This window comes from Eumetopias jubatus, unplaced genomic scaffold (assembly GCF_037043125.1).
Source record: "Eumetopias jubatus isolate StellerSeaLion01/CBP00866 unplaced genomic scaffold, mEumJub1_p1.0 scaffold_12, whole genome shotgun sequence".
In the NCBI taxonomy this organism is placed as follows: domain Eukaryota; kingdom Metazoa; phylum Chordata; class Mammalia; order Carnivora; family Otariidae; genus Eumetopias; species Eumetopias jubatus.
The window spans coordinates 108,233,871-108,247,452 of record NW_028274818.1 but is presented as its reverse complement, the minus strand read 5'-3'; the positions used below and the strand labels follow the sequence as shown (position 1 = coordinate 108,247,452).

General features: G+C 48.6%; 1 protein-coding gene across 1 annotated transcript in view; it reads left to right on the top strand.

Annotated features, from left to right (window-relative positions):
* Positions 1-13,582, top strand: part of SDK1 (sidekick cell adhesion molecule 1) — an 876,702-nt gene that overhangs the window by 627,299 nt on the left and 235,821 nt on the right. The window contains exon 6 of the mRNA XM_088017186.1: positions 12,808-12,919. Within this exon, the coding sequence (XP_087873312.1) occupies positions 12,808-12,919 (112 nt within the window). The remainder of the gene's footprint in view (positions 1-12,807; positions 12,920-13,582) is intronic.

The following is a 13,582-nucleotide window of genomic DNA, read 5'->3' as shown; positions in this document are numbered from 1 at the left end:
GGTATCTTCTAAGCGTAATAAGAACCATGAGGACCAGTCCAAGCATAACACTGGTTATTGATAAGCTGAGACTGGCACAAACGACAAGCCATACCCCTGACCAGAGAGTGACCACAGGTGGGAACCCCCAGGTGCTAGCAGAGGGCCCTGGGCTTGTACGTGAGGGGTGAGCAGCAGAGACTGTGGGCAGGCACGGGCACCACTGGCTACAGAGTGCTTTCAACAACTGTGAACAGTGCACCACATTCTTGTATATACACCACAGATGGCATACTCATATTCAGAATGATCAAAGGCTGAAAACTATAAAACCCTTGGAAGAAAACACAGGGGAAAGGTCCACGATGTTGGATTTGGTGATGCTTTCTTGGCTACGACACCAAAAGCACAGGCAACAAATGAAAAATAGACAAATTGGACTCCATCAAAATTAAAAAAGTTTTACATCAAAGGACACTATCAACAGAGTAAAAAGGCAACCCATGAAATAGGAAAAACATTTACAAATCTTATATCCAGGGATTAATATCCAGAATACATAAAGAACTCCTACAATAAGCAACCTGCACCCTGATCTAAGACACTGAGCAAAGGACTGGAATAGACATTTTCCAAAGATGGTGTACAAATGGCCAACAAGCACATGGAAAGATGATCAACTTCACTAATGATTTGGATAAACAAAATGCAGTCCTTCCATGCAGCAGAATATTATCCAGCCTTAAACAGGAAGGGAATTTTGACAAATGTTACAGCATGTGTGAGCCTTGAAGACTAAGTGACATAAACTAGTCACAAAGGAGATAAATACTGTGTGGTTGCATTTATATGAGACACCTAGAATAAAACTCATGGGGACAGGAAGTAGATGGTGGGTGCCAGGGGCTGGGGAGGTGGGGGGGTGCGGTTAAGTGTTTCATGGGGACAGAGTTTCAGTTTGGGAAGATGAGAAAGTTCTGGAGATGGCTGGTGGTGATGGTTGCAGAACAATATGAATTAATGCCACAGAACTGTACGCTTAAAAATGGTAACTTTCATGTTAAGTATATTTAACCACAATAAGGAAAAAAAGTGCACCACATGTACAAAGAGGGCAGATCATTGTTACCGAGGCCCTGGGAAACTTTCATGGAGGAAGTGACATGTTCCCAGGCCTGGATGCATGGGTGGGATTCAGGGGGAAGCAGGTCAGGTGGGGGCACTCGGGTCAGAGGGGGCAGCCAGATGCTTTGGCGTGCCATGTGGTCTGGCCATTGAAGCTCAGGAATACGGAGCTGTGAGGGAGACACTGAGGCAGAGAAGACCCAGCTGCCTCGTGCCTGTGGTCACCTGGGGCCTGGTCTCAGCCGGCAGGTCAGGGAGGCTGTCTGCGGTGTGGCTAAGGGTCCTCAATGAGACTATTACTCCTCGGGTCTGTGACATCCAGCCTGGCAGAGTTCTCCCAGAGACACAGGAAAGAGAGACTTGTCCCCAGACCTCCACTCGGAGTTCACTCGAGAGGTTTTTATTGAGCACGTAACGAAGCATCAGGCACTGTCAGAGGCTCCTGTTCTTGAGAGCTCGTGGGGAGACACAGACGAACAAAACCAACAAGTCCAGCGAGCCTCACGTCAGGCTGTGAAGGGCCGGGGGAAAGCTGACCAGGGCATGGGGGCAGGCACGGAGCCCCCCAGCCTACAGGGGCAGAGATCAGCAAGCACTGTAGCACGTCCTCAACATGATGGCTTGGTGGCCGTTAGGAAAAATCTACTGTGGTTCTGATCCCTCCCTTACAGTCTAGTAAGTGCAGTGATGTTCTTCCTACGGATCTGCCAACCTCTAAATATTTTGTGTCTCTCATTTGAACTTTGAAGAGAACTCTTTGCCAGAGAGCTCCTCCCGCTTGGGCGGTGGAGGAGGACCGAGCCTGCGGTGGCCCCTGCCGAGGGGCCCTGCGTTTTCCCCTTGTCCTTGCTAACAGCCTCAGAGGGGCATCAGTTGCCCTGGTGGGCTTGGGCTCCACGCCCAGATTTGCATGTTTGGCACATTTACTCAAGGGAATTTCTTAATTAAAGCTAAAAGTGATCTGTTATTGTTCCTAATTACATTCTCAATAATTTTAGAATGCCATTCAGAAAATTGACCTACTCTGGTGAAAAATAGATTCTCTTACCCCTCTAGCCACCCAGATGGCCTGTAGTCCCAGTTTTTCTGTTGGTTATGGTTCTCCTAGTATGAAGTGGTAGATTATGCATTTATGTGTTTAAATAAAAAGCAGGTTATCAGCTCCTGTCTCTCAAATCAGATAGTTGGCTCACTCCAGCGTCCAGTCATGCTGAATCCTGTCTTCTGTATACCAATCTGTGCTCACCCCCAAATAAATAGATAAATAAGCCCACTGTAGAGCTGCCTTCTATTACCTTCATTTTTCTCTGCCCAGTACAAAGCTGACGAAAACATTCTTTGTTACATTCCATTCATTTCCAAATGCGCAAGTTTTCAAATATGTTATAAATGAGAAGAAAGGAAACTGCTGGATTGTTTGTCAAACTGTCATATTATTTTATTTATCGTCTCTTGTCAATAGAAAAGTCCAGAAGTGTACTGAGATAAAAACGGAAGTACATGTATAGATAAAATTGTAAATGGCATAGACTGCTGCATTTCCTCCCATTCCCTCCTCCTGTTGGGTAGTAAAGAAGAAGCCCTGGGTCAGCAGGTGCGCACTCCCCTCAAGAGTGCCAGGAGAGCATCTGTGGTTGCGTTTGCCCCCAGGAGCCTGCCGCCAACCCCACACACCCGCTCCCCACACCAAACCGGCGTGGCGCTGTCGCAGTTCGTGACCAGGTACTGGCTGACCAATGATGAGGGACACGGCGTCTAAAAGAATAGGAAAGTTTCCTTAGACACCTCCACACACCACAGATATTAACCTAGAAATTAACACTCCAGCTTCACCTCTTCAGGAGCCGGGTGACTACAAATTAAAAAGTAAACTTGGGGAAAGAAAGAGGTGGGGGGAACCTTCTACTTAGTGAGGAAGATTTTTCTTTCTATTAGGAGAGAAATTGTGCTGTTTATTTCAGTTGTCACAATATAGCTCCTGTTAACATTGTCCAAGTTTTGCCACCAGAAAATCACCTCATGGAGTCCTAGCGAATGACCTGATCTGTGCATCTGTGTTGCTGATATACCTTTCACTGGAGCACATTTTAATGAAAAAAATAATAATATTGATTTCTATGAGTTCTTGGAGATATATTTAAGTTAGTTATATTGGTTCTTTATATATATATATATTTATATATTTATTTATGTATTTTATTTACATATTTATATATGTTATATATATTTATTTTATAAGTTGTTTATATATTATATGTTTATATATATATTTATAATTTATTTATTTATATATATTTTTATATATGTTATTTATACATAAATAACCTGTATATATATACTTATATATATTTATATATCTTTATGTATTTTTTGGGGGTGTATGTCAGTTTCTTAAAAATATGTACCCTGGGGTTCAGCAATTACAGGATCTGAGCTATTGAGATGCTGGCTCCCCAGGGTGGCAGAAAATCAGACATACCTGTTGAAATGCTTTTGCAGGCAGGAAAGCACTTAATCCCTTTGCCAGGCCATTTTAATAATGCAGAGAAGGATGATAGACTCCAAGCAGTTGCAAAGCAATTGATGAACAGAAAAGCCACCTGATTTTCTTTGAGTATCTTGGAGCTTTTTTCACTCCTCCCACAAAAGAGCACCAGGGTCCCTTGCTGTGCATGGGAGAAGGTCGACAATCACAAAAGACTGACCAATTAAGTGACACTTTTTATTGTCAGGAAGCAGGTTGAGAATGGTCAGAGCCAGCCTGTTGGCAGACACTGAGCTCCAGAAGTGAACAAAGAGCACGTCCAGCTCGACAATGTTGTGTGTGTGTGGGGGGGGTGGTACAGTGCAGTCCTTGTTGCTGAAGGTCAGGAGTTTTACCTGCTTACAGCTCTGCATTCCTTAGCGTTGTCCCACAAGGTAAATTCAAAGATTCATCTTCCAAAACTGAGCAGAATAAAGGATACAAACATGGTGATCCGAGGCGGCACCTGCACCCCAATGTCTATAGCAGCAATGACCACAATAGCCACACTATGGAAAGAGCCCATATGTCCATCAACAGATGAATGGATAAAGAAGATGTGGTGTATATGTACAATGGAATATTGCTCACACATCAAAAAATGAAATCTTGCCATTTACAATGACGTGGATTGTATATGATATGATAAAGGATATTATGCTAAGCGAAATAAGTCAATCAGAGAAAGACAAATACCATAGGATCTCACTCATAAATGGAATTTAAGAAACAAAACAGAGGAGCATAGGGGAAGGGAGGGGAAAAATAAAACAAGATGATATCAGAGAGGGAGACAAACCATAAGAGACTTTTAATCATAGGAAACAAACTGAGGGTTGCTTGGAGGGGAGGGGGGCGGGAGATGGGGGTAACTAGGTGATGACATTAAGGAGGGCACGTGATGCAATGAGCACTGGGTGTGATATGCAACTGATGAATCACTGAACTCTACCTCTGAAACTAATAATACACCATATGTTAATTAAATTTAAATAAAATTTAAAAAGTAAAAATTTAAAAAAATTTAAAAAAAACACAGAGCAGAAGTAGCCTTGATTTTATATGTGGGAATTCCTGCCTACTTGGAACCAAAGAACGGCACAAACTCTAATTTCCGTAGTGTCAGAAGCTCCTTCTCTTCCCGGCCTGCTCTTCCCACAGTCCTTTGTGGACTTGCCGCCCGCCCGTCAGAGGGGTGCCACTGGGGTTTGTCCCAGGCCTGCCTTCTGTCCATGCTCTTCCTGCTGTCCCGGAGAGGTCTCAGGATTTCAGCCACTGCTCCCGCGCTGACCAGCCGATGCCGCCTAGACACCCCACAGGCACCTGAACATGGCCAACTTCTCCATCCTAATACGCCGACGTCCACACCCCCAATCCCGCGCTTTCTTCCAAGTTTTCACCCCTGAGTCGTCCTGCCGCCCACCCAAACCACTCCGGCCAGCAACCCGGAGCACTTCTGTGCACAAATCCAGCTGCCAGAGGCCCCTCCCCTCTCTCTCCCTCCTCCCCATGGCGTCCCACCATCTCCTACTCAGCAGGGTCCCCTCTTCGAGGTCCTTCGGTGACTCCGTTCTCCACTGGACTGAGTCCATGCTGCACCCAGAAGCACTTCCCCTCAACCTCCAGAGGGACTGACACTCTCCCATACAGGCTGCTGGCCGGGTTTCCACGCTCTTTGTTTCCTGTTCCTGAAATGCCTTTCCTTCCCTCCTCCACCTGGTGAATGCCTGTGCGTCTTTCAAGGACATGGCTCAGGCTTCCCGAATTCCGCTGGAAGACTTAACCTCGTGGCCACACACCTACCCTGTCCTGTGATGTCCCTGCCTGCTCCTCTCCTAGCCCCACACAGCCTGTCCGTGCTCACTCCGTTAACCAGATGTCTTCCTCCACTAACCCACGCCTCCCTGATGACGCTGACCTCGCACATTAAACCTCTGAAGCACCAGGGCAGTGCCTGGCTGCAGTGCGCTTGAACTACGAGGCTGTTGTTACGTTGCTGTTGTCCATAGATGCTGTTGCTGACAATAACCAACCCCTGTTCTGTTTGGACAAGACTTAATTCTTCATTTAACAAGTACCTGCAGAAGGGCTGTTATGGCCAAAGCACATTGTTTCATACCAAGATGAATAACTCGGACATCCTTCCTATTCCAAAAGATGGACAGACCTAGGGGCGCCTGGGGGGCTCAGTTGGTGAAGCCTCTGCCTTCGGCTCAGGTCATGATCCCAGGGTCCTGGGATCGAGCCCTGCATCAGTCTCCCTGCTCAGCAGGGAGTCTGCTTCTCCCTCTCCCTCTGCCCCTCCCCCTTTTCATGCTGTCTCTCACTCTGTCTCTCAAAGAAATAAATAAAATCTTAAAAAAATGTTTTTGTTTTAAAGGTGGACAGACCCACGGGCACATCATGATGTTGCGGGGAGCTGAGAGCCAAATGCGGGAGGAGCCGGGGCACCCGCGGTGCTGGGTGGGAGGGGCCGCTGTTATTATGTCCAGATAGCCAGTTGCCTGAATCTTAAAGCTTTTCTGTAACTGTTAAGGTTATCTGCTCAACACAAGCAATAGGTGTTATTATTATTGGTATTGAACAAAGATTAAAAAAAGAAAAGCCAAGGAACCTTTGTTGTCTTACTCCCTGCTTGTTTTCAACCCTATTTTCTCTTTTGTTTCTCCAAATTTGGGGCCGATTTTTTTTGGAGCAGGAGGATTTTGAGGTTTCAAATAGTCCTGTAGAATCCATTACCTGCTAGCTTCTTGATGAGATGCTGTTTTACAAAACTGAAGGCCCTATAGCTGCACACACACTAAGCACTAAAGGGCCAGAGTTGCTTTCTAAACTCAGAAAGTGTGGCACCTCTTACGGAATACGTCTGCTTGGGTGTTAGAAGGGCACGTGGCTTGCTCATTTCGCACCTGTTTACGTGGGAGCTGTGCCCGGGTTTTGTATCTCAGGGCAAATGTGACTCAGCACCCTTCGGTGGAGGGCAGCGTTCGACCTCATTATTTTCTGGTGTGGCCCGGAGAAGAACGTGGCGGCGTGCTGGCCACCGAGCCCATGACCTCAGCCCTGCTTCAGCTGGCTGCTGCAAAGCTTTCCTGAGGTGTTTTTGCCGGGAGCACCCACCTATGAATCCGGAGACTTGAGACAGTGGTGCTAATAGAGAAAACCAAAATGTGGGATTTGCTATCTCAGATGGCCTGGAAAATTCCACTCCTTTAGGACACAGAGTCTTATTTGAAAGAAAGAAGTCTGTATTTTTTAATGAGATGTTGATATCTTTGAAGCGAGAGAGTGTGGGGAAAGGTGTCTGTGTGTGCAGCTCGGCCTCTGAGCTGTGAAGGGGGCTGCAGGGTGTTCATCTTCAAGAGCCGGGACACTGGCCCCAGACACCTTCAGGGCCCCGGGGGGGGGACAGTGCTGGCAGAGGAGATGGATGAAGCCCCGTGAGGGCTCGCGTACACACCCTCACTCGTAATGGCCCTGTGCAGTGCTTCTCGGTTTACAAAGGAAGAACGTAGATCTTAGAGAAGTTAGGTGACTTGTTTCCAAACAATTAGGAGCTGTGGTGGTATTTCCAGGTCGCTTGGATTCAAAACTGTTCTCTTTATAACTGTGCCTTTCAGCTGTTGCGTGCGTGGGAACCTCGTCTGGGTAGTTGGGGACAGGAAGAGAAGCTTGGAGTGGGGTAGGGGCCCGGGCCAGGGGAGCCTGACGGAGTCTGTTCCCAGGGGCCAGGCCAGCACCCCACATCCCCATGTCCACGTGTCCAACAGAAGGGCCGGTGGTCAACAGCAAGCATTGTCATCACTGTGCGTGCTCAGGATGGGGCTGTCCTCCTCACAGCGAAATGCAAGGGAAGAGCAGGGGAAGGCACGGTTATGGGGTAACAGCTGGGTGGGACTGGCGGAGACCAGCCACGTGTCAGAGGGTGTTAGCATCTGAGGCAGGTGGCACACCCCGATTCAGGCCTCAGGAGCAGTTCTGGGTTCCGCCTGGGTGGGGTAAGGACAGAGCCCCATCTAGAGAGGCTCAGGACACGGGCGCACAGAGACTGATGCTGAATGTCGTGAGTGTCTGGTGTGCCGTGCTGGGCACGGATCCGTGGGGCTGATGGCCCCCCACCGCCGTCTGTCTGGCTGGGGCTTGCCCACAGGCTGTAGTGCTTGGCTGCAGATGGAAACTGAGACCCCGGTTAGGGAGAGTCTGCCTGGTTATCACCCCACAGCAGGGGACTGCTTTCTTTCCTTCCCTTTTCTTTTTAACTCTGAAGAAAGAATTGTTATTCCTGCCCATTTCACTGACCAGGACTGTGACTAGAACCAGTGGTTCCCAGCCAGGGACAGTTTTGCTGCACAGGCGACATTTCTCAATGCCAAGAGACTTTTTTTTTTATTTTAACATTACATCCTCAGATCTTATTTATCTTATAAGTAAAAGTTTGTCCCTTCTGACACCTTTACCCGTTTCTCCGCACCCCTGCCTCTGGCAACCACAGTCTGTTCGGCTTCTGTGAGCTCCTCGTTATAGATTCTTTATGTAAGTGAGATCATACAGTGTTTGTCTTTCTCTGACTCATCGCACTTAGCACAATGCCCTCGAAGTTCATCCACATTGTAGCAAATGGCCAGATTTCCTTCCTTCTCATGGCTGAATTATATTCCACAAACGTACCACGTGTTCTTTGGCTGTTTCTCTCCACATGGATACATATGTCGTTTCCATGTCTTGGCTGTTGTGAGTGATGCTGCCGTGAACGTGGGGGGCGGGGGGCAGACCTCTCTGCGTCAGTGGTTTCTTTTCCTTTGGGTCCATACCCCCAGATGGGATTGCTGGATCATGTGGTAGTTGTATTTTTAATTTTTAGTTTTTTGAGGAATGGGCAGAGGTGGTGTTGGAGACAGGACGGAAGGGTGAACTTTGGGAGCAGAAAGACAAAAGACCGAGTGTCGGGGGATACGCCGGAGTCGCTACTGAGCCTTGAGATGAGTCGGCATCTGCCCCATTGCACACATCCCAAAGCCCGTCCCTGACTGCTCGCCACAAGCCTGAACCCGTCTGGCCTGTCCCTCTCAGAGACGGCAGCTTCTCTCTCCACAGACATCCCCATTTCCAGCCATCAGCAAACTCTGACCCTGCCCTTGAAAACTGCCCCACACCTAGTTTCCATCCCCACCACCCAGTCTTTCGGTCACCTGGCTGACCTCTCATGTCCTCCCTTGCCCCGTACGGGGCATTCCAGGCTTTGATTCTTAAAACAGGCTCTCATCATGTCATCCTCTGCCCCATGCTCTTCCCACCCACCTTTAGGATATTGCCCAGAGTTCTCCCCCAGGCGCGAAGCCCTCCCTGAGCCGACCCTCCCATCACCGCCCCTCGCCCCATGTCCCCTCTTGCCCTCGGGGCTGCAGCCTGCGGCCCCCAGCAACTCCCCCAACACCCCAGGCCTGCGGGGCAGCAAGGGCTCTGTGGCGCTGTGTCCCCCCGCCTGGAATGCCCTGCGCCCAGGCCTCCCCAGGTTGGTTTTCCTCCCCCTCCCCCCCACTCCTGCTGGGTTCCCGACCCCGAGTCTGTCTCCCCGTCTCCCGATGCTTGCTCTCCCCCTAAAGCCTTGCAACGGGGTGTCTGCCATTCACCCTCCTTCATCCACGCCTCTACAGCTTTAGGAGTTCAGGTGAACTTTGAACTTTTTTGTCGTTGTTTGAGAGACGTGATCTTCTTTAAATGTACTTTTTAATTAAATGCAACCTCGACAACTTCCCCCTACTCAGCTTTCCAGTGATTAAGGGTCATGGGAGAGGGAGATTGACGAGGATTAGGTGCCGTTTCCCAGGCCCGGATGCTGTATTCCCGTCACTGCTAAAGCGTCGGCCTCGCTGCCGCGGAAGCTGCCCTGCGCCCATTTGTTGCTGACCTCTGCAGAAAGCCTCTTTTGATTCAAAGCCTTCACCTCCAGCCACCTAAAACCAGCCTGGGAAATGTTCGGGTGGAAAACTACAGTAAAGTCTCCATTAAGGAAATGCTTGGGGCAAGGAGCATTCTGGTCAATTTAATTCTTGATAACTGAGCACCACCAGAGTTTTTATCAGGAGCACGGCATCATGTGAAAGGAAGTTGACAAATTTTGGATGGAGACTTTATTTAAGCCCTTTCTCTGCCATTTGAAGTCACGTGACTCTGGGCCTCAATTTTCTCATCCATAAAAGGGGGGCCAGTGATAGCTCTCTTATTGTCGTGTCATTAGATTAAATGGGGAAGCGTTTGCAAGTCATTTATCGATAGGCTTGGTGGCTACACGGGAGCTTGGTAAAGTGTGTTCCCTTCCCTCATCCCTTTGTTTTCATTCTTCTCAGAAATAATTCTTAATACATTGGCATATAGCATTTTAGAAAAATCTTGTGTTAATATAGAGCATAGAAGGAGAGGGTAATATTCCTGGCGGAGGTAGCAGTGACTCATTATTGTGGAATATTTATGAAAAAATAACCAATCATTAAGGATTTTGAGTGCTTTTGTATCTCAGACACTGTGGAATAGCAGAAATAAAGAGGTCATTTTATTCTTTTTGAAATGCCTAGGTATTCTTCGTATCTCTCTTCTAAAAATTGAATGTGGGAGAAAAAATTGGTGGATAAGTCAGCATGGCAGGTTCAAAATGGCAGATAAAGCACCCCTATTACTGCCTCTCACTTAAAAAAGAAGTAAAAACCGTCTAAAAAGCAGTAAAGGAATAAGAGACTGAGGAGCACAATGACACAAAGAAAGCGACAAGAACAACTCGCAGATGGGGGGTGAAACCGTTTCTGGAGAACTGCTCTTGGATGGCGGAATGGGGGCCCCGGGGACGAAGCGAGTGGGCAGGGCTCTGGAGGCACTGATCATGACCTGGAGCTGGAGACAGAAGGAAGAGGGAAGAGTTTGTCTCTGGAACAATCCATTTCCTGCCCTGCTACCGAATGCAGAATAGTCAGCAGCTAAACAGGATAGACAGATGGACACCTACTAAGGTTCTCCTCCACCGAGGATGAATGGCCCAGAGGGAAAAGCTCTGCACTCTGGGATCTGGGGTCTCTGCAGAGTAGTCGTGACTTGGGGGTCATCCATGTGCCCATGCAGATTCAACTGAAATCTAAGTTCTTTAGAAGAAGAGAGTGCTCCAGCCTCGCGTGCTGTGCTGAGCACGGTCCCTGCTGTTGGGAGATCTGCGTTCTGGGCGCATGGGTGAAATTGTACAGGCAGGTTGTGTCAACAGTTTCAACAGCACATGCGCGGCTTTGCTCTGATCTTGCTGTGGGGGCTCCCAGGAGTCAAGGTCACCTCACCACCAGGATCACAAATACTACACTGAGGAACGCACCTCTTACCCCTGCTTCTCCAAAAGTGTCCTGTGCCCCAAATCAAACCCAGGGAGTCACTGGACTTGTCCAGCTGAGCCCACAGGCGAGGCACGTGGCACAGCATGTTGGCGCGTGCGAAAGTGAGTTACAGAAATACCGCTGCGCAGTCTGTCGGTGGGGCCAGAACCCTCGACAGAGCGGCACTGCCCTGTCCCACTCGCCCCCGAGGGGCCATAACTGGGCCCTGGCGCTTCCCACTGTCGCACGCGCCGTGTCCTGGGGTCAGCGTGCCGTCGAGGCCGACCAGCCGGGGGCCTGTCCTCCCCAGGCAGTGACAAGTGCTGATCACAGGTTTCCTTCTCTGCCACCGTGGCCGAGCGGTGATTAATGCCAAATTAGCACCTTGCTCAGTGACCTTTTAGCATTCACTGCTGCTCTCCTTCACTTCCCATAACTATTTGCAAATATTAGCTTCTCAGGTCATTTCTCCTCATCAGCAACTTTCACAGATGACAGGCAGGTTGTTAATCTGATTGGCAGTCAGCTTCTGTCCTTTGCCCCATCATGAAAGTGTCTCTGCTCCGGCATCTCAGGAATCCCGTAAGCAGCCCAGCGGCCTCTACGATGTTCCAAGCAGAGAGCCTCAGAAGGAGGCCCCCACAGAGGCCCTGCCAGGCTCGCTTGGAGGGCAGAGAGGCTGGGAAGGGCTTGAAGCCACCCCTAGGAACTCGTGGAAACTGGCTTCTATCAACATCATCCATTATAGGTTAAAAAATTAATTTGTTGGCTCTGCGCACACCAAGTTTTTTTTTTCTTTTTTCTTTATTTTGTAATTCACATGAACCTTTAAATCAAAAACCACATACTGCTTATGCAGTGGAGGCGGAGCACAGACAAGGCCAGTCCTTGTTTTCTGCTGTGTAGCCGGGCGGGCGGGCGAGAGTCTCCACGCAGAGTTGTCCCCAGCACTGGGAATGGGGGCCTGGCGCTCCAGCGTCACGTACTAGATGAATCATTTCTCATTTGCAGAATCTAAATTTATTTTTATTTCCAGTCTCTGCCTTCTCCACTCTCTATCTAAATCCCTGTTCTAGAAATGTTGGATCCGTCTTCATTTCCCCTAAATAAACAGCAGTAAAGGGTCCTGTGGGTAGTTTAGTTTTGATATTACGTGTATTTTAGAGAAAAGTGGCAAATACGTGTCATATTTTTTTCTCCCTTGTCACCAGAGTACGAGCTAAATTATTTATAGTTTGATACTCAAAAAGAGGTGGATTCAGGATTATTTACTTTTCAGAGAAGAAAAAGGGATTGAAAGTACACGGACAGAACAGACCACTTTGTTGATTGAATATGTTTGCTCCAGGGAGTCACATTTGGGCCCAAGTGAGAACGCCAGTCCCTTTCTAACACCACACGTGCCTGACAGAGTGCCTGATGCGTGGAATATTTGTGGAGTTGAACAGACTTGAAAAGAGTGGGTGGACTAGGTAACTCAATAAGCAGAGTCTTAAGTCAATAAAAAAATAAAGTCAGCAAACATTTTGGAAAATGCTCAACACTTTAAAGCCCTTATCCACATGATGTCCAGGCAGCGGTGTAAGGCCCTGGGTCCCTTGATTTCCAGCCATCCAACCGGCTATGGATTCCACCCCAGGCTCCTACAGTCTGATGAAGGCCAGTGACAGTGAGCACGCCCAAGGGCTCCCCGCAAGGGGTTGGGGTGGGGTTGTGCCATTCGGGTGTCCTATCGGGGTGGCTTGATAAGATCCCCTGTTTGTTATGTTCCAGTCTTCCCATCTTCCATACTTAGGAGAGTCCCGTGGACTTTTGCTTTCTCTGCCACAGGAGATGTTGGCACCCCCGAAACCATGGCACCCGTTATTGTGATTCCTCCGGGCAACAGAAGTGTGGTGGCTGGGTCCAGTGAGATCACCTTGGAATGCATCGCCAACGCCAGGTATGTAGCTGGTCCTGCCCTGGGGATACGAATCCATTCTAACTGTGATGAGATGGACCTTCAGTGGAAAGACACATCACACATGTGCTTGCTCTTCTAGCAGTGGTGGTCTTGTTTGTGCAGCTGGGCTACACGCATGACACGCATGGGAAGATAGGGACCCGACCCCCCAAGCCTGGGACCCGCAGGGCTTACGTTAAACGTACTGTGGGTGCTGGTGGAGGGTGTCCGCTGAGAGTCCAGCTGAGGACGGGGCGGTTCAGTCCTCTGGGTGCAAAGGAAAGAGTTCGTCCCTCTTCTCCTCTGCAGTGCTAGGTGTCCTGGCCTAGTTAGTGGTTGCTCCAGAATTCAGTTCCTGTGATCTCACCTCCCAAGTAGCCAGGTCCTCTAGTAGTATTTATTTTAAACATTCTTTTCCCGAGCAAATGGAATCATTAGCACTTATGGTCCATTGCTGCTGCAATTAGCTATCCTTGCTCAATAGCCCTTGAGCAGAATGTATTGTTGATGCGTGCCGGAAGGGAGTCGAGCTGTATCTGGATTGATTTTTAAATGTCCGTTGTTCAACCCGCCATGGTTCCTGGTGGAATTAGCTTTGTCAAGCTTGTGCTGAATGCCTGAAATTATTAGTGTTGCCATCCTCATGATTCACCATTGTTGTCA